Source organism: Hemitrygon akajei, chromosome 18, assembly GCF_048418815.1.
Source record: "Hemitrygon akajei chromosome 18, sHemAka1.3, whole genome shotgun sequence".
Classification (NCBI taxonomy): Eukaryota; Metazoa; Chordata; class Chondrichthyes; order Myliobatiformes; family Dasyatidae; genus Hemitrygon; species Hemitrygon akajei.
The window spans coordinates 14,032,871-14,052,319 of record NC_133141.1 but is presented as its reverse complement, the minus strand read 5'-3'; the positions used below and the strand labels follow the sequence as shown (position 1 = coordinate 14,052,319).

The following is a 19,449-nucleotide window of genomic DNA, read 5'->3' as shown; positions in this document are numbered from 1 at the left end:
AGTTTTTTTTTGTGTGGATTTTCTTGATGTAGGTAATATCAAAAGTATGGCACTGGGGAATGCCCTATCGACTGATGACAGGAATACTTTCGGCATCCTCTGTGGCAAATCTAGCATGATAATCCAAGCCCCCGCGAAGGACAGTGTACTCCAATGCAAGTATCCTGCGCAAAACCCATTTGCGGTAGGTTATCTTGAAAAGAATGCTCAAAGTATTTGCCGCAAACTTGGATGATATTTGTAAGCAATTTAAGTGTAGGTCTTTACCACAATTAATACTTGCAGTAATTTCAAAATGTTATCTGAGTTTAGTATCTTTTTGCGCAATTTTGGCAATAACTTTTCTATATCATGCTTTAATTCAGAGTTCCTTGCAATTTCTTTTGGCCCATGTAAAATGCCCAAGAACAAGCTGTTAAGTGAATTTGCTGTAAAACTGGTACAGGGAACAAAGATTCCCTGGCAAGTACAACTCTATTTGACTGACTTCTGTAGGGGCAGAGGTTTGGTATACAGCACTGAACTTTGCTATATTGCACCTTGAAGTAACTAGCAGATTACACACCATCATGCCCCCTTCCATCCACCATATTGTGAATGAAAAAGCACTGAACTTTGGATGACAGCTTCTGGAAGACATAACCCAGAAGATTGTGTTTTCTGAGTTTAACAGCTACCTCATTGCAGAAGCAAGCACATCTCCTATATCTGGAATTAACAATTTTTGGGGCCTGACATGTAATTATTCCTGCATTCAGGAACAGAGCATTATTCATGTTTTCACAATTTATGGGCCATTTCTGCTGATCAGAGGCTGCTTCTAGTATAGCCTTCAGTCTCAGGTGCTCCAGCCCATATTTGTAACAAATAGATTATTTGGTCACTATCACACTTCTGGTAGTGGCCCTTGCAGTGTGCAAATTGCTGCCAGTTTTGATGGAGTGCAACAAAAGCAAAGTTTCACAAGTACTTCATTGGCTACAATGTGCTTTGGGAATTCCAGAGGTGGTGAATAGCATATGCAAATAAATATGAACTGATGTCTAAAGATAAGTTGGTAACCACAGTCCTTGGAAGTACCATCTTCACTTAAATTAATGGGATATTACAATAAATTTGGTTCTTTGAGGCATCCTCTGGAAGTAATACAGGGCTTTAGATTACAATATCCTGCTGATGATTGATCTAACAGCTTGGGTCATTAATGAGATTTGGATGTACATATAACTTTTGAGATCTGAACCTATTACAGTTTGCATTTCTACTCAGTTTGCTCCCAGTAACTCTGAAAATGAACTGCTTAATTGGCCTTTGCTTTCTTTAATATACCCTTGGGGTCACGGGTGACTTGCTTGCACTCTTGTCTGAGATGGGTGATGAAGTGAATGTCTGGATCAGGAGTGTTGTCTTGAAGTTTTTATGTGTGTGTCTCTGACAATATGGAGCTTGTTATGTCAAGATTGTGCTCCAAGTATTTTGGCAGGAGGTTGAATCTGTTAGAGTTGGTGCTCCTTGCTGCTTCCTTGCTAATCGTACATTTCCAGAGATTTGTGGATATTTAGATGCTAGTGTTGAGGATGACCAGGGGGTTCAGTTTGTTTGCCTTTGGGATATGAGTTTTCTTAAGGATGACATAGATTGTGGTTTTTGCCCTGACCTGTAGCTTCTAGAGTTGGGGCAATGTGTTGGTTCCATGTTAAGAGTGAGCTGAGGGTCAAGAGATTAATTTATCCTACAGGGGAAGCCTCTGAGACATCAGGTAATTCATTCTTTTTAGAAACATAGAAAACCTACAACACAATTTTTTGTGGAAATTGATTCCACAAAGACTGTATTCTTTGTTTTCCTTTCCTTGTTCTTGCCATCTCTTGCTCTAATTTTTTTAGGGCAATGAAGTCAAGATCAGAGCATCCAAATTTCTTGTCTATGATAAAAGCAACATTTCATCTGCTCCTGTTAGGTTGTCCACAGAGTCCTGAAATTGGCCTGTGCATAATTTGTGGCCATTGTGCTCCAGTTGCCACTGAGACTGACCACCGGCAAGGTTTCAGCCCAATAATAAGGGGGTGCTTGTGAGACCAGTCCTTGCTACATGGACACTAGCACGTGCATACTTTTGCCAACTGCTGCCTCCTTTTATTCCATTTCCATCTTGCCCTTGCTGGTGGATACTTAATGCTTGGTCCTATCTCACTACACTTAGTCAAAGAAAGCTATAGTGTTAGTGCTAAACTCCAGCAGTACACCACTCCATAACTAGGGATCCCACCCTTGATTTTTTTCCTTCTATTTGTAAGACCATTAGACATAGGAGTGAAATTAGGCCATTCGGCCCATCAAATTTGCTTTGCCATTCGATCGTGGCTAATTTATTTTCCCTCTCAGTCCTATTCTGCCTTCTCCCCATAACCTTTGATACTCTTACAAATCAAGAACCTATCAACCTCTGATTTAAATGTACCCAATGATTTAGCCTCCACAGCCATTTGTGCCAGTGAATTCCATAGATACACCATAACTCTGGCTAAAGAAATTCCCCCTCATCTGTGTTCTAGAGAGACATCCTTCTATTCTGAGGCTGTGCCTTCTGGTCATAGAATCTGCCACCATGGGAAACATCCTCTCCACATCCACTCTATCTAGGCCTTTCAATATTCGGTAGGTTACAATGATATCTGCCCCCGCCCCCGGCCATTGTTGCTTTTGAGCTGCACAGGTGTACAGCTGCACAGTAACTGAAATGCTCCTGCGCACATCGTAGTCTTTGTTGCTGTACAGCTGGAATTTTCTTTTTTACAAAGTGCCACAAAGTTTACAAGCTATGTAAAAAAATAAATAAATAAATAGATTTCCTGCTCAAAGCAATGGTTGATCTGTGCAGCAGTAAAAGAAAATTAGAGAGTGAATGTTGCACCCTGGCCACCTCATTCTTCTAAACTCCAGTGAATACGTATAGGCCCAAAACCATCAAATGCTCAGCATTCATTAACCAGGAATTATCATTGCCAGGATAATTTTCCTGAACCTCTTCTGGACCCTCTCCAATGGCAGCACATCCTTTCTTAGATACATGACCCAAAACTGCTCACAATACTCCAAGCCTCGGCATTAAAACCTATCCAGGTTAACGGGGGGATGCCAAGCAGGGGATGTGAGTGAATAATTCATCTACAACAAATAATTTACGTGTATGCATTTACTTTTAAAGTTGGAGATTTGAAACAAGATGCTATACAGATCTCCAAGCATTTTAGTCTCCTAAATCTGGAATACTAACAGTTTCATTTTCCACAGATGCTGTCAGACTTGAGCATTTCCAGCATTTTGTGTTTAATTTCAGATTTCTGGCACCTGCAATTTATTGATTTTCATATTAGACTCCTGACACCCCCCCAAAAAAATCATAATTGGATAAATGCTATTATAGTCTGTTCCAGTTTATTTAATGCTTCTTTCAAAATGTTACAGATATGATTTCATTCTATAGCATCACTGACATTCTGAATGGAATGCAAAGACCTCCTGAAGCCATAGACTACTTCTGAAGTTGAGTTATTATGTTGGAAAATGTCTCATGAATCATAACCTTGTTGATAAAGTTCAAAGTACATTTATTATCAAAGTATGCATGCTTTATGCAACCTTGAGATTCATCGCCTTACAGGCAGTCACAAAACAAAGAAACCCAGTAGAACTCTTTAAAAAAAAAGTCTGTCTAACATCCAATATGCGGGGGGGGGGGAGGGGGGGGAACAAATTATGCAAACAATAAAAGTAAGCAAATAGCATTCAGAACAAAAAGTGAGTCCATAGACACAAAACCCGGAGCGGGTCACAGCCTCCGCCTCAGAGCCAAGTAAACATCACAGAGCAGTGAGTAGAACCAGCCCAATACCCTGACTTTTCAATCCATCTGGCCTGGCGTTTAAATCATCCAAACACTGGGTCATTCCTCACACTAGGGCCCGGGCCCTGTCACATTGATATGGACCTGGCTGCCATATTTCAGCCCATACCCAACCTTTCCAAATAGGCCTGGCATTTGGATCGATCAAATCTTGCTCTTGGTTTAGGTGGACAGACCTCGAATCTGCCTTTCCTCCGCTCCGTTTGGCCCTATGTTGCCTCGACTTTGCCTCGCACCCGTACACTTTGAACCTCTCTTGTGAAAGTAAGCTGGTGTGAGAATCGGAGTTTTAAAGTAAATTGTCAGCAGAAAGTATTAAATCATAGGATGGTGGGTAATTTTTAAGGTAGTAAGTTGCATTTGCTCCTAAGAGTTGTTTGACTGCTGCCAAAGGCATGTATATGATTTTTATCTTTTTGTTTTACCACCACCTTCTGTATGCTGTTGTCATTGTATCAGAGTGGAGCTTTTCTGTATTCGGGACCATTTAGGGGCAACTGGTCAGGGTCAGAGTCACTGGGGTTCATGAATCTGGACCAGGTATGCAGTTAGCTGGGGTCTAGATTGGATATGTGGGTAAGTACAAACTGAAATTTAGAACTTGTATTCATGGGGGGGGAGGTCGACCAAATGTTGTATGTCACTACAGACTTGACCATCGTTGCAGGTGGCCTTAGATGTATCTGGTTTCCCATATCTCTGTGAAGCTTGTTCCCCAACTGCTTGCAATTAATGTGGACTTGATTAGTGTAGATTTTTAGAATATATTGGGAGCAAGACTGTAGCCAGGCAAAATGTGGCTCCTCTTGGGGACCAAATGCGTGTGGAGTCTGTGTGTGGAGTCAAGTGATGTGCGCAAGGTCTCAGGTGAATACTTCCCACTTGTGGTCATGAAGAAGATGGAAGATGATTAGTTCAGGCAGAGGTATATAGATAATCTGGAGTAGGTTGGTATTAAGAATGTGGAAGTGATAGATGTCGTGAGGTGTATGGGGTTTGATAAATTCCCAGGACCAGATCTCATCACATCTATTCCCAGATTGGTATGGGAAACAAAGAAGGAGTTTACTGGGGCCCTGAATAAATTTTGCATCTTCTTTATGTCAGAGATCTGAAGCAATGCGCTCCACCGCCTGGATAAATGCAACTTGCAAGAAGCAGCCTGCTAGATTTGCACCTCATCAACTACCCTAAACATTTATTCACTCCCCCATTAATGCATAGTGACTGTCTGTGAAGTACACCACATTTACTTGCACCTTCCAAACTTGCTATCCCCACTCCCAAGAAGACAAGGGCAGCAGATACATAGAGCACAATCCTAACAGGCACACCATCCAGACTTGGAAATCCAATGTCCTGCTCAATGACAGTATGGGAGCACAGCATTTCAAGGAAGTAATTTGCCACTATGCCATCAAGGACAATTTGGATAAATAATGAATGTTGGACTCGTAATTAAAAATTCAGTGGAGCCAAGCTAAGATTCTACCCAAGGCAATTAGAGGGTTACTCTGGTAACCAAATTTGTGTAAGGAAGAAACCTTGCTGATCAAAAGATCCCAAATGTTGTTCTTGGTCTGTGCCTAGTTGACCAAAGTTGCAATTATGATTCTGCCAGTTGTTTTGGTGTTCCTAATCAGGGAGTAATAAAATAAACATTGTTCAATCCTTCTGGAGAGTGAGCAGAAGGGTAATGTTTCATTTTGCCTGGCCATATAGACCCCTAGAGACAAATTGTCTGGTAAATATCTTGTGGGATTAGTGAGTAATGGTAATGTACCAGTGTATGAGATTATAATTCTTTTGTTGTGCAGGGATATCAAAATAAATCACAACACTGTTCAAAGTTGTGTATTTTCCTTGATTATGTGCTGTTAATATTGAAAGGCTCAAGAAAGAGATGCACTTCCAAAAAAGGGGTTCCAGAGTCTGGATGGCAGTGACCACAGCTCAAATTAGAAAAACGTTCTTATGGGTTCTCTTCTTTTACATGTTGTTCCAGAGGCTAAAATATTGGAATATTGATGTTCTCCTTAATTCCATTTCTTCAGTTGCATCAGTATAATTTCAAATTATCTGAAAAGTGCTGACTTGGTCTTTGAAGTTTGTAGGGAAAGTAATGCATTTTGAAGTGCAAATCTAAGAATGGACAATTCCTAGCAACTGAAGAATCCCGTGGGAAATATCTTGCCTTGTAATGTGTAAGGTTGTACAGATTGAAAATGCAAATAGATTTGATGTTCTAGTTAGAATTACTAATTGCTTTGCCCCTATTCAAAGATCAGTGTGATCTGGGTTATGATATGAGTCATACAAACAGGAGGTAGGAGTAGAGGTAGGCCACTCAGCCCCTCAAGCCTGTTCTACTGTTTAATAACACTGTGGCTAATCCAATTGGTGCCTCAACTATGTGTGGTCATCTACCTCCAATAAACTTTCACCCTCCTTATTCAGTATTTATCTACCATTCCCTTAAAAATATCCAAATACTGTTTCCACCGATCTTTTGAAGAAGAGAGTTCCAAAGGCATCAAAGGGAAATAATCTGTCATTTCTGCCTTTGTGGGTGATTCCTTATTTTGAGGTAGTGACTCTGAGTTCTAACTTCTCCAAATGGAAAAATATGCTCCACATCCATGTGCAGGTCCCACAGGATCTTTTGTGTGTTTCAATAAAGTTTCCTTTTTCTCCTCTAAATTCCAGAAGATGATAAGCCTAACCTATTCAGCCTTGTTTAATTTTTACTTGCAGATGGGGAGATCATCATATATGCCTCGTAATCGCCCTGCCCTTCTATTTTCCTCGGGCCGTGCTTCCTGTATTGCTAAACTGGATACCAAGGGTAAGCTGCTGTTCATAATTGCTTTAATCCACATGTAAAACCTCATACAGGACGTAGGGAATGGGAAGAGAGTTGTGGTAAAGTGATTTTCCATCCTTTTTCTCATCCCATATATGCATGATTTTGTCCAGAGCCTCCTCCTTTCTTCTCCTATTTAGTCTATAGTCTAGACTTGTCCACCTGTGCAATGAAATAAACTGGTGTAACAAACTCAATGATGTTTTTAAAACATAGTTTGTATTTTTAATTTGTTTCCTTGCATTGCTAATAATACCATCACATCCTGCTCTACTGTTCATGCAGATCACCTAGACTTCTCTTTGTAGTTTCTGTTACTACATCTAAAATTATTAGTTTCAGTCTGACGTTGTTATCTGATGCAATCAAGAAACAGATATTTACTCAACCACTATTCCATACTAAGCCATAATTGCAAAGGAGATACCAAGAACTGTACAGCTTTTAGTTTTGAAACTGCCATGTTATAACCTAATTCTAGGAATGACTTCCATGTCAATGAGTTTAGCGTAGAGCATCTTTTTCCACTTGCTCCTTCTGTTGCTAGCACTTTTGATACTGATGACATACATACTGGCAAGATAAACTGACATTAGACTTGTTATGCTACATTTTGGAATCTGGTGCTACAGGTTAGTAAGCAGCCTGGGTAACAGAAAAACTATGCACCAGTAGGGAATCTGGACTTGTAATTGTCCTAAATGCAAGTGTTACTCTAATTCCATTGCTGCCTACTTCCTGCAATGCATCCAGCTAGTGGGGAGAGAAAGCAATTTGAGATCAACCAGGTGCTCAAGTCTGCCAGAGAAGAGTTGGATGTTGGATAATTTGCATCAGATCATTCTCACATCCTTGGATGTCATTGTATCAGATTTGATCACTGAGTCAAATGTACAGTGGCAAAGTATCTAATGGACGGATGAACAGAGGTTTGTTTTATTCTTTTTGGGGTACTTCTAGAAGCTCCTCCCTTCCCCACCCTAAATGCCATTCCTATAAAAAGAAGCGTGTTTTCATCTTGTGACTGGCCAAGGTATGAATTAGGCCACCTGCTTCACATTTTCATTCATTTTTGTCTTCACTGCAGATGATAATTTCAATAACACAGAATCATCTTCTGCCGCAAACTCCTTTTCCCCCACCCCCTCCAACTTTCACTGATGGAGCTGTTGTATTTTTATTCCACATCTGTATACTTGGTTTTATTCAAGATCTGATTAAGGAAACAGCAGCTTTCAAAATGTTCACGAAGTACCGTGACAATGCATTTTTTTTAATCATGAAAACAATTTAACATCATTCCATTTACTTTCTGTTTCAGCTTCTGAAATAAATTCTCCAAACAGAATTCTTCAACCATTGAAACTGTACAACCCAATGAGCAGTAGACATCATTTATCATCAAAGAAATTAGCCAGACATAAACCTAATGGCCCAGACTCCAACTTGGTTTGTAAAAGTTTTTTAAATGTCTATGGATAGCAGCACTAAGCAACTTGATATTTTTTGCCTTTGTGAGTTATAAATCTCTTTAATTTTCTTCCTTTCTTCCAGCCCCAGCTGTCAAAATATGATAATATTGTGATAAGTTAATTCCAGGATAATGTTCTTTATTGTAAGTAGCTATCCTGTTAGACCCAATCTTGGTCAACTACTGGGGATGTGTTTAATGGAAGAGTAGTTTCTCTCTTATCCATACTACTGAGCCACCAAGTTTGCACATTTACCTCAGAAATTGTTTTATGGGGTGAAGAAATCTGCACCACAATATTTGCTTTCCTACTTGCCAACTTAATGTGTCAATTGTATCAATTAAATCCAAAATTTGATTTTCTGCATTCTTTACATCTAGTGACTATTTGTTTAGCTTTTATGGTGGATGCTAAGTGGGGGTAAATAATGACTGCAAAGTCTCCCAACAATAGTCAAAGTGAAGAGGAAATTGATTTCTGGCTTCCTGTTTCTGATTTGTTTTAGGATACTGAAGAACTAAACTGACCTGCTGTAAAGCATTAATACAAGGTGGAAACTAAAGAATGCAGGGACTACCTATGGAGTGTAGATTTCAGAATGTGGAATACAATTGTCTTAAATGTTCAAACAATATTTAGGGGAAAAAAGTTATTGTAAACTCTATCAATGATAATCAACAATAATCTATCAATGTCTTTAACTGACAACAAATTTCAATTCATTTCTCCCCTCTGATCTCGTTCCAGATAAACAGTCTTAACCCAAAATGTGACTGTCCATTTCACTCCAGAGTTCCTCCACCAGTTTGTTATTTTTTTGCTACAATCTTCAGTGCTTTTATTGTGATCTTTGATGTTTTTGAATAGAGACCAATACAGTACAGAAAAGCCCCTTCAGCCCACAATGTTGTGTTGAGCTTTAACCTACTCCAAGGCCAATCTAAAAAATCCCTTCCACATAGCCCTCCATTTTTCTTTCATCCATGTGACTATCTAAGAGTCTCTGAACTGCTCCTAATGTATCTGCATCTACCACCACCCCTTGCAGTGTGTCCCATACAGTTACCATTTTTTAACATTTTACATGTGTTTTTTTTAAATACTATCTTTAACATCACCACCCCCCCCCCCCCATACTCCAATCACCTTTAAATTGTGCCTTCTCATACTAGTCATTTCCACCCTGAGTAAAAGGTGCTGGATGTCCACTCTATCTATGCCTCTTATCATCTTGCACAGATCTATCAAGTCATCTCTCATCTTTCTTGACTCCAAAGAGAAAAGCTCCAGCTTGCTCTACATTTCTTCATAAGACATGTTCTCTAATGCAGGAAGCATCCTGGTATATCTCCTCTGCACCCTCTTTGAAGCTTCCATGTCCTTCCAAGAACTGAACACAATACTCCTAGTGTGGTCTAACCAGAGCTTTATAGAGCTGCAACGTTACCTCACAGCTGTTGAGCTCAATGTCCTGACTAATGAAGGCCAACACATCATATGCCTTATTTAACAACTTTATCAATTTGCGTGGCAGCTTTGAAGGATCCGTGGACGTGGGCTTCACGCTACTAAGAATCCCACCATTAACCTTGTACTCTGCCTTCAACTTCAATCTAACAAAGTGTGTCAGTTTGAGCAAAGATTAAGCTTTTAATTTAGACATCCTGCAATTATTGGGTTCCAAGTTGGCAAAAATTCAAAATGGAGAAATAAATTTATATTAATATCAGCTATGTCAGCAAGATCAGTAAGTCTTTTACTCATTAAAATTGTCCAGTTTCATAATGTGGCCTTTGTTTCCTCATCCCTTTCAATCCACTTCCATGATCTAAGAACTGTGTAACACTTTTCTTCACCTCTCCTCAGATGGAAGAAGCTAGTGAGTCTTCTAGCTGTGCCACTCCCATGTTGATTTCTGCTGGAGCTTCCTGTACTTTGAAACCAAATACCAGAAGTAGGTGGAAAAAAACTGTGTGTCTTAATAGGTTACTCAACTTTGAGATGTCCCAGAGTACTTCATGATAAAGTCTAGTCACTGTTTTGACATTGAGATATAGAGCAGACATAATTTGTGTGTATCAAGCTTCCACAAGCAGCATTTTAACAGCAACTAAGCAGGGCAACCGATCTGAGCCACGAGCCAAGTGATCAGGCCAGTGCTGGTTTCTTGTTCATTTTATTTGCCTACAATTGTTCAGTAAACGATGGTTGAATCCATGTCTTCTGATTATATATTGGTAATGCAACTATTTAAAAACTGCACAAAGATTCAAAGTATTGACTTTCACACGAGAGTTGGTGCAAGCTGGGATGCAGCAGTGGAACTCTATGCAAATGTTCTACGTTCAGTTTCAACTGGTGTCCTGTGTACTAGACATCCTAAAAATCATTTTGAATACTGATAAAAGAAGCTTATTGAAAGTGAGCCAGGAGCCCATCACACTAGTTATGTTTGAAGATAATAAAAGCATGGATGAGAGCAGAAACAAAATACAGGCGCCCCCCGCTTTACGAATGTTTGCTTTACGCCGCTTCACTTTTACAAAAGACCTACATTAGTAACCTGTTTTCGCATTACAAAGAGGATTTTTGCTTTCACAAAAATTTTTCCCATATAAATTACAGCTTAAGAAAGGTTTCATAGGAACGCTCTACCTTTGTAAAGGGGGGGGGGGGGGGCACCTGTATCTTTGAGAGGTGAATCTTGGCTTGGGAACAAATTGGACAAAAGTTGCAAAGGGTGTTGAGCCTGAGACAGAGGGCAGGAAGTGAGACTAAAGCCAGTGGTTACATGATGACATTTGTGGCAGAGAAAATGGGGTCAAGCAAGCAGCATGTAACAATCAGGCAATACAGAGTCAAGAGGTGCTGACAGAGAGCTAGGTTTATTTAAAATATATTTGAAATGGAGTATGAGAAGCTTCTTTACAGCAAGGGTTGGGGCTTTATAATAATCAGATAGCCTACAGAGAAGAAGTCATCTCTGACACAGTGGTGTCAAGAAAACAACCTCTCCCTCAATGTCGCAAAAACAAAGGAGCTGGTTGTGGACTACAGGAGGAATGGAGATGGGCTAACCCCTATTGACATGAATGGATCTGAGGTTGAGAGGGCAAACAGCTTCAAGGTCCTCGGCATTCACATCACAGAGGACCTCACGTGGTCTGTACACACCAGCTGTGTGGTGAAAGAAGCACAACAGTGTTTCTTTCACCTCAGACAGTTGAGGAAGTTTGGTATGGGCCCCCAAATCCTAAGAACTTTCTACAGGAGCATAATTGAGAGCATCCTGACTGGCTGCATCACTGCCTGGTATGGGAGCTGTACCAGAGTCACCCCAACCACAAACTGTTCCAGCTGCTACCATCCGGGAAGCGGTACTGCAGCATAAAAGCCAGGACCAACAGGCTGCGGGACAGTTTCTTCCATCAGGTCCCAGACTGCTTAATTCATGCTGACACAAATGTATTTCTATGTTATATTGACTGTCCTGTTGTACATAATATTTATTATAAATTGCACATTGCATATTTAGACAGAGATGTAACGTAAAGATTTTTACTCATGTACATGAAGGATGAAAGTAAAAATTCAATTCAACAGTGAAACTAGTTGGCTTTGACTGAGATTGTTCAGTGTTTTCACCAAAGATAATTGATTAGTTAGAGATATCATTGTCCTATATGTTAGTTTAAAACTGTCAACCAAGGCAAAACATTGTGCTGCCTTTTTGTATTGTCACTCTTGTTTTGCAAGGCGATGGTGATGCTAACAGTATGAAAACTTCTCTTTCAGCTTTGAACATGCAATCACCTAAAGAGGTGTCACGACCATCTAACTATCCCTCGAGCAGTACTCGCACTCCATCTGAAAAGCTATGGCAATCGAGCCACATACCTGCTACCCCCCTCCAGTGTGGTCAGTATACGTTGGGGTTTGGTTTTAATTGGCTGTTAATAGGTTTTCTCAAAATGAAAATGACAAGGTAGTAAGACATGGTACAAGAAAATAATAACTGAGAAAAGTGCTTGTTGTGGAAGTTAGCGCACGCTGAAATAGGAGCAGGAATAAACCTGTCCACCATTCAATATGATCATAGCTGATCTACACTGGCCTCCACTCTGTACTAGTTCTCCACACCCTTCTATTACATGATCTATCAAATATTTATCCACCTCACTTGAAATACTTCTATTGGTCCAGCTGGGGCAGAGAGTTGCAGAGATTTACCCCCCTTTGTAAGAGGTTCCTGCACACCTCAGTTGTACTTGGTTATCTTGTAGTTGTGTCCTTTTGTTTGAGACTATCCCACTAACATCAACCCTGTCATGCCCCCTTAGGGTTTTGTATGTTTGAATAAGGACATTTTTCCTTCTAAACTCCTAGGAATACCAGCCCGAAGTATTTGGTCTCTCTTGATGGGACAACCCTTTTATTCCAAGGATTATCCTGGTGAGGTCTCCTTTGGACTGTCTCCAGTATTACTGTTTAGTTTTCTTCCTGGGGCAAGGGGATCAAAACTGCACAGTATTCCAGGTGTGTTCTCTCCAACATCCTGTACAATTCTAACAAAACCTCCCTGTTTTTAAAGCTCTAATTCCTTGGCAATGAAGCTCAAAATGCCATTTGTTTTCTTAACTACTTGTTAGACCTGCCCTCTAAATTTTTGTGATTGATGCACTAGAGCACCTAGATCCTTGTGAATTTCACCCACTTTTAGTCTCTTTCCATTTACGTCGATAATTAACCTTCGATTTCCCTTACCAAGGTACACGATCTCGCTCTACCCCACATTAAAATTAATTTGCCAGTCTTTTCCCCAGTCACTCAATCCATCTATATCCATTGCAGAGTCACAATGTCTTCATCGCAGTATGTACTTCCACTTATTTTCATATCATTGGCAAATTTGGAAAGCTTGCATACTGTTCCTTCTGGGTGAATATTGTAAATAGTGAACAATTGTGGGCCAGGATCTGATCCCTGCAGTATGCTGCTAGTTACCTCCTTCCAGTCTGAATAGGACCCAGTTATTCTGACTGTTTTCTATGAGACTGCCACCTTTCAGTTCATTCTACAATGCTTCTTCCTTCACCGGGCTTTTAATTTATGCACCAGCATCTTAGTGACACCTTGTCAAAAGCTTTTTGGAAACCACAGGTTCCCCTCTAAACCTCCATGTTACATCCGCAAAGATCTTGAGCAAATTTGTTGAATGTATTGTTGAGCTTTCTTAAATCATTAGCTACCTCCTCTTTGATTTTTAACTTATTCATTGGGACTGAGCCTGAAAATTAATGTGTAACTTCAAGGGTATGGTATGCGTGCTTTGCACCTCTCAATTGAAATTGACATTGAAAATAATCTACCCTTGCCTCTTACCCTAGTGTTGGTTACTTGCAAGCTTCCTAAGTTGCTTGATACTCCAGAGGAAGGGGCAGATCATATTATTGTATCCATACTCGTTCAATCTGTTTTTTAATATTCCTAACTGACCTGCCCATAGCTCCTAAATAGTGACCAACATGTTGTGACTTGCACTGTTAGGGGTGATACCAGAACAATACAGCAGCGAGCATTTGAAATCCTTACAAGAGAAATGGTGATTGTAGAATGATAAAAGGAATCTGCTTGAGATAAAATAGAAAATGGGTGACTGTCGGGAGTGGGAAAGGAAATGGGCAGCCAGTACTGAGTATCCCTGTGGATGGGTTGTGCATGAACCCGAGGGGGACCAATATCCTTGCAGGCAAGTTTGTTAGAGCTGTTGTGGAGGGTTTAAAGTAATTTGGCAGGGGGATAGGAACTGGAGTGATAAGGTTGAGGATGGGGCAGTTGGTATAAAGCAGATGCAGTGTGTAGGGATACTGTCAGGAAGGACAGGCAGATGGTAGGGGAAAATTGCAGTCAATGTGAGTTGCAGTGTAAAAAGGGGGACAAAATCGAAAAGTGACAGATACAGGACTGAACATGTTATATTTGAATGCACATAGTATAAGGATGATATTGTAGTACACTTGGAGATTGGCAGGTATGATGTTCTGGGCATCACTGAGTCATGACTAAAAGAAGATTATAGTTTGGAGCTTAACATCCAAGGATGTACATTATATTGAAAGAACCGGCAGGTACGCAGAGGTGGTGGTGAAACTGTTGGTAACAAATGAAATCAAATCCTTAGAAAGAGATATAAAACTCTTGTGGGTAGAGTTAAGAAATTGCAAGGGTAAAAAGATTCTGATGGGAGTTGTATACAAACCTCTGAACAGCGGCCAGGACGTGGGCTACAAATTACAACAGGTGACAGAAAATGCATGACGAAAGGGCAATGTTATGATAGTCATGGGGAATCAAAACATGCAGGTAGATTGGAAAAATCAGGTCAGTACTGATTTTGGGTCCCAAGAGAGAGAATTTGTAGAATGCCTATAAGTTGGCTTTTAGAGCAGCTTGTGTTTGAGCCCACTAGGAAATCAGCTATTCTGGATTGGGTATTTTGTAATGAATCGGATTTGATTAGGGAGGTTAAGGTAAAGGAACCCCTACGGGGAACAATGATAATATGATGGAATTCACCCTGCAGTTTGAGATGGAGCAGGTAAAGTCAGATGTACCAGTATTACAATGGAGTAAAGGGAATTACACAGGCTTGAGGGAGGAGCTGGCCAAAGTTAATTGGAAAGGGACATTAACAGGGATGACAGCAGAGCAGCAATGGCTGGAGTTTTTAAAAGAGCAATTCAAAAGGCGCAGGAAAGATGCATCCCAAAAAAGTAGTAGTATTCTAAGGACAGGATGATGCAACCTGGCTGTCAGGGGAAGTCAAAGCCAACATAAAAGCAAAAGGGAGAGTATATAATAGAGCAAAGCGTAATGGGGAAGTTAGGGAATTGGGAAAATCTTAAAAACCAACAGAAGGCAATAAAAAAGCCCTATGGGGGAGTGGGGAAGATGAAATACAAAGGTAAGCTAGTCAATACTATCAAAGGGGATACCAAAAGTTTCTTTAGATATATAAAGAGTAAAATAAAACGGTGAAATATTAGACCACTGGAAAATGATGCTGGAAAAGTAGTAATGGGGACAAGGAAATGGTGGATGAACTGAATATGTATTTTGCATCAGTCTTCACTGTGGAAGATACTAGCAGTATGCCAGAAGTTTAAGAGTGTCAGGGGGCAGGTGAGTGTAGTTGCTATTACTATGGAGAGGTTGCTTGGGAAGCTGAAAGGTCTGAAGGTAGATAGGTCACCCAGACCAGAGGGACTCCACCCCAGGGTTCTGAAAGAGGTAGTTGAAAAGATTATGGAGGCATTAGTAATGAACTTTAAAGAATAAATAGATTCTAGCATAGTTCCAGAGGACTGGAAAATTGCAAATGTCACTTCACTTTTCAAGAAGGGATGGAGGCTGAAGAAAGGAAATTACAGGCCAATTTGTCTGACCTCAGTGGTTGGGAAGATGTTGAAGTCGATTGTTAAGTCTCCGGCAATTCGCTTACTGACACAACCGATCAACAGGTGACACAATAGCCACAGTTCTACACACCGTCCTTACACATCTGGAGAAGAAGGATGCTTATGTGAGAATGCTGTTCTTGGACTACAGTTCAGCTTTCCACACCATAATTCCCTCCGGGCTTGACAAGAAGCTCAAAGACCTCGGCATTCACCTTGCCTTGTGCATCTGGATCCTGGACTTCCTGTCAAATCACTGGCAGGTAGTAAGAGTGGGCTCCCTCACCTCTGTCTCTCTGACACTCAACACAGGAGCCCCTCAGGGCTGTGTACTAAGCCCCTCCTTTACTCTCTGTATACTCATGACTATGTTGCCACCCCCAGCTCCAATCTGCTAATTAAATTTGCTGATGATGCTACATTAATTGGTCTTGTCTCAAACAATAACGAGGAAGCCTACAGAGAAGTCATCACCCTACACAGTGGTGTCAAGGAAACAACCTCTCCCTCAATGTCGCAAAAACAAAGGAGCTGGTTGTGGACTACAGGAAGAATGGAGACAGGCTAACCCCTATTGGCGTCAATGGATCTGGGGTTGAGAGGGTGACAGCTTTAAGTTCCTCTGCATACACAACACCGAGAATCTCACGTGGTCTGTACATACCGGCTGTATTGAAGTGCCTCTTTCACCTCAGACGGTTGAGGAAGTTTGGCATGAGTCCCCAAATCCTAAGGACTTTCTACAGGGGCACGATTGAGAGCATCCTGACTGGCTGCATCACTGCCTGGTATGGGAACTGTACTTTTCTCAATCACAGGACACTGCAGAGTGGTGCGGACAGCCCAGCACATTTGTAGATGTGAACTTCCCACGATTCAGAACACTTACAGAGACAGGTGCGTAAAAAGGGCCGTAGGATCATTGGGGACCTGAGTCACCCTAACCACAATTATTCCAGCTGCTACCATCCAGGAAACAGTACCGCAGCATAAAAGCCAGGACCAACTAGGAGAAGCTTTTTCCATCAGGCCATCAGACTGATTAATTTACGCTGATACATTGTATTTCTATGCTATATTGACTGTCCTGTTGTACATACTATTTATTATAAATTACTATAAGTTGCACATTTAAACGGAGACATAACAAAAGATTTTTACTCCTCGTGTATGTGAAGGATGGAAGAAATAAAGTAAATTCATTTCAATTCAATTCAATTCAGTGTGCTTTCAGGGTATTTGGAGGCACATAATAAAACAGGCCAAAGTCAGCATGGTTTTCTAATGGAGATGTTTTGCCTGACTAATCTGCTAGAATTATTCCACAGGGTTGGTGTTGGGACTGCTTCTTGTTACATTATATGTCGGTGATTTGAATGACAGAACTGATGGCTTTGTGGCCAAGTTTGCGGACAGTACAAAGATAGGTGGAGGGGCAAGTAGTGTTGAGGGAGCAGAGAGGCTTCAGAGGGACTTGGAAAGGTTAGGAGAATGGGCAAAGAAGTGGCAGATGGAATACAGTGTCGAGAGGTGTATGGTCATGCACTTTGGTACAAGGAATAAAATTATCGACTATTTTCAGAATGGGGAGAAAATTCAAAAATCCTAGGTGCAAAAGGGACTTGTCCTCATGCATGATTCCTTAAAGGTTAATTTGTAGGTTGAGTCTTTGGTGAACAAGGCAAATGCAATATTAGCATTCATTTTCGGAGGACTAAAATATAAAAGCAAGTAATTCTGAGGCTTTTAAGGCCTCACGGAGTATTGTGAGCAGAATGGATGTGCTGACATTGAGAGAGTTCAGAGGAGGTTTGTGAAAATGATTCCAGGAATGAAAGGGTTTTCCTATGAGAAGCATTTGATGCTCTGGGTCTTTAAATGCTAGAATGTAAAAGAATGAGGGAGGATCTTATTGAAACATTTCGAATGTTGAAAGGCCTAGATAGAGTGGATGTGGAGAGAATGTTTCCTATAGTGGGGGAGTCTAGGTCCGGGGGCACAGAATAGAGGGATGTCCGTTTAGAATGGAGATGAGGAGGAATTTCTTTAGCCAAAAAGATGATAAATCATGGAATTCATTGCTACAGGCAACTGCAGGCCAGGTTAATAGGTGCATTTAAGGCAGAGGCTGATAGATTCTTGATTAGTCAGGGTGTGAAAGGTTACAGGGAGAAGGCAGGAGAATAAGGTTGAGAAGGAAAATAGATCAGCCAAGATGAAATGATGGAAAAGACTCATGGGCCAAATAGCCTAATTTTGCTCCTATGTCTGATGGCTTTATGGTCATTTGACATTTGTGTTAATTAAAATGAGAACATATTTTTCCCTCTTTAGTTCTGTATTAGATTGCAAGGGCTATTCAATTCAATTTTATTGAAATAAAACTTAATAAGCATTCCTTGCTGAAGTATGCCCACTGATTTAGTGGGCATTTAGTGACAATGGGGTCTCATCTATTTAATAAATAATTCTTACATGTGTACTTCGTTTGTCATCAGATCTTTAAAAGTGGTCATTTGCTGGTTTAAAATTATTGCTCTTCTTATTATTTCTCATTTCTCAGAATGATTTCTCATTTAATGGCATGATTGGCAAGTTCCAATTTCAGTTCATATACCAATTGATTTTATTTTACAATTCTCGCTACCTGATCATTATCCTTTTGATCCTTCTCTTGTAAGAATGGATTGAGAATTTGAGATCTTGAATTTCTAGTTACACTTTCATTCATAGGCATTAAGAAATGTAATACAAATCTTTTGTTAACATAGCTCCATTTCATTCTTACAGGTTGCAAATTACAAATATGTGAAATGGTCAGATGCTCGCTCTGTTAAAGGCAAGGATACTGACAGGACTGCGTCGGACAATGAAAAGGATCCAATGGCAAGTGACTGATGCCTAGATTTCAATTCAACGATGTGCCATATTATAACTTGGTGGAGGTGTGGGATGAGAGTTGATTTTTGAAACAGTTGTTCTGAACATTTTTTTTTACCAATCTTTAAGTTACCCATCATAATACTAGCATTGTGGCTTGGATCCATCTTTGTTTCTCTCCCTCTGCAAAGTACCATTGTAAGCTCTCCCTTTCAAGATGTGAAGTTGTTGAATGATATGGTTAAATATTACACTAAATAATCACTGTTCAAACTAGATGTGCGATCATGTTGATAATTTATTTTTCAATGGACAGGCTCATCTTTTCAGAGAATTGGTGTGATGATTTTGCACTGTATAATAGATTTGACATTTCTCTACTTTAGGATCAGATAGTAGTTTGTCTTTTCAATGATCCTGAGGATGCAAATAAAAAAGAGAAAGTACTAGAGACACCAAGGCTGAAGCAAGAACTAGAAGGACCAAAGTCTCAGGAGAGTCCAGCACTTGTGGACCTAAAGCTGGAAAAACTAAAGGTATAAGAACCAGTGCTAATGACATAATTTAAACCTGATTTAAAAAATATGGCTACCAGTGATGTTGACTTGGCATCACTTGGTTATTGTAAGTACTTTGTTAACTTTCTTCTTTTCCCAGTAATTTTGTATTGAGGACAGGGCTAGTGGGAGACTTGAAGCAAAACACAGCCCCTTTTAGCCTACCACATTATTGCTACTTTTTTTAAAAAAAAGCTTTGAACAAATGAAAACAGCAAATTAGTCTACTTTACCATTGCATTTGTTAGCTTAATTTAAAGTTCTGAGTGGGAGAAATTTTTTTTTGTTTTTTTTCTTCTCTTCTCCCCCCCTT

The 19,449-nt window shown here is 40.2% G+C and overlaps 1 protein-coding gene across 2 annotated transcripts in view; it reads left to right on the top strand.

Moving 5' to 3' along the window:
* LOC140741113 (uncharacterized) overlaps positions 1–19,109 on the top strand; it is a 38,279-nt gene extending 19,170 nt beyond the window's left edge. Inside the window, exons 6-12 of one of the 2 annotated variants that reach the window (XM_073070884.1) lie at positions 33–184; positions 6,662–6,752; positions 8,092–8,219; positions 10,109–10,196; positions 12,038–12,160; positions 18,490–18,585; positions 18,966–19,109. In XM_073070884.1, coding sequence (XP_072926985.1) covers positions 33–184; positions 6,662–6,752; positions 8,092–8,219; positions 10,109–10,196; positions 12,038–12,160; positions 18,490–18,536 — 629 coding nt within the window. In that variant the 3' untranslated portion in view covers positions 18,537–18,585; positions 18,966–19,109. Of the gene's footprint in view, positions 1–32; positions 185–6,661; positions 6,753–8,091; positions 8,220–8,324; positions 8,386–10,108; positions 10,197–12,037; positions 12,161–18,489; positions 18,586–18,965 lie in introns of those variants that run through there. The other variant, XM_073070885.1, reaches the window with a different exon arrangement.
* The last annotated feature ends 340 nt before the right edge of the window (positions 19,110–19,449 follow it).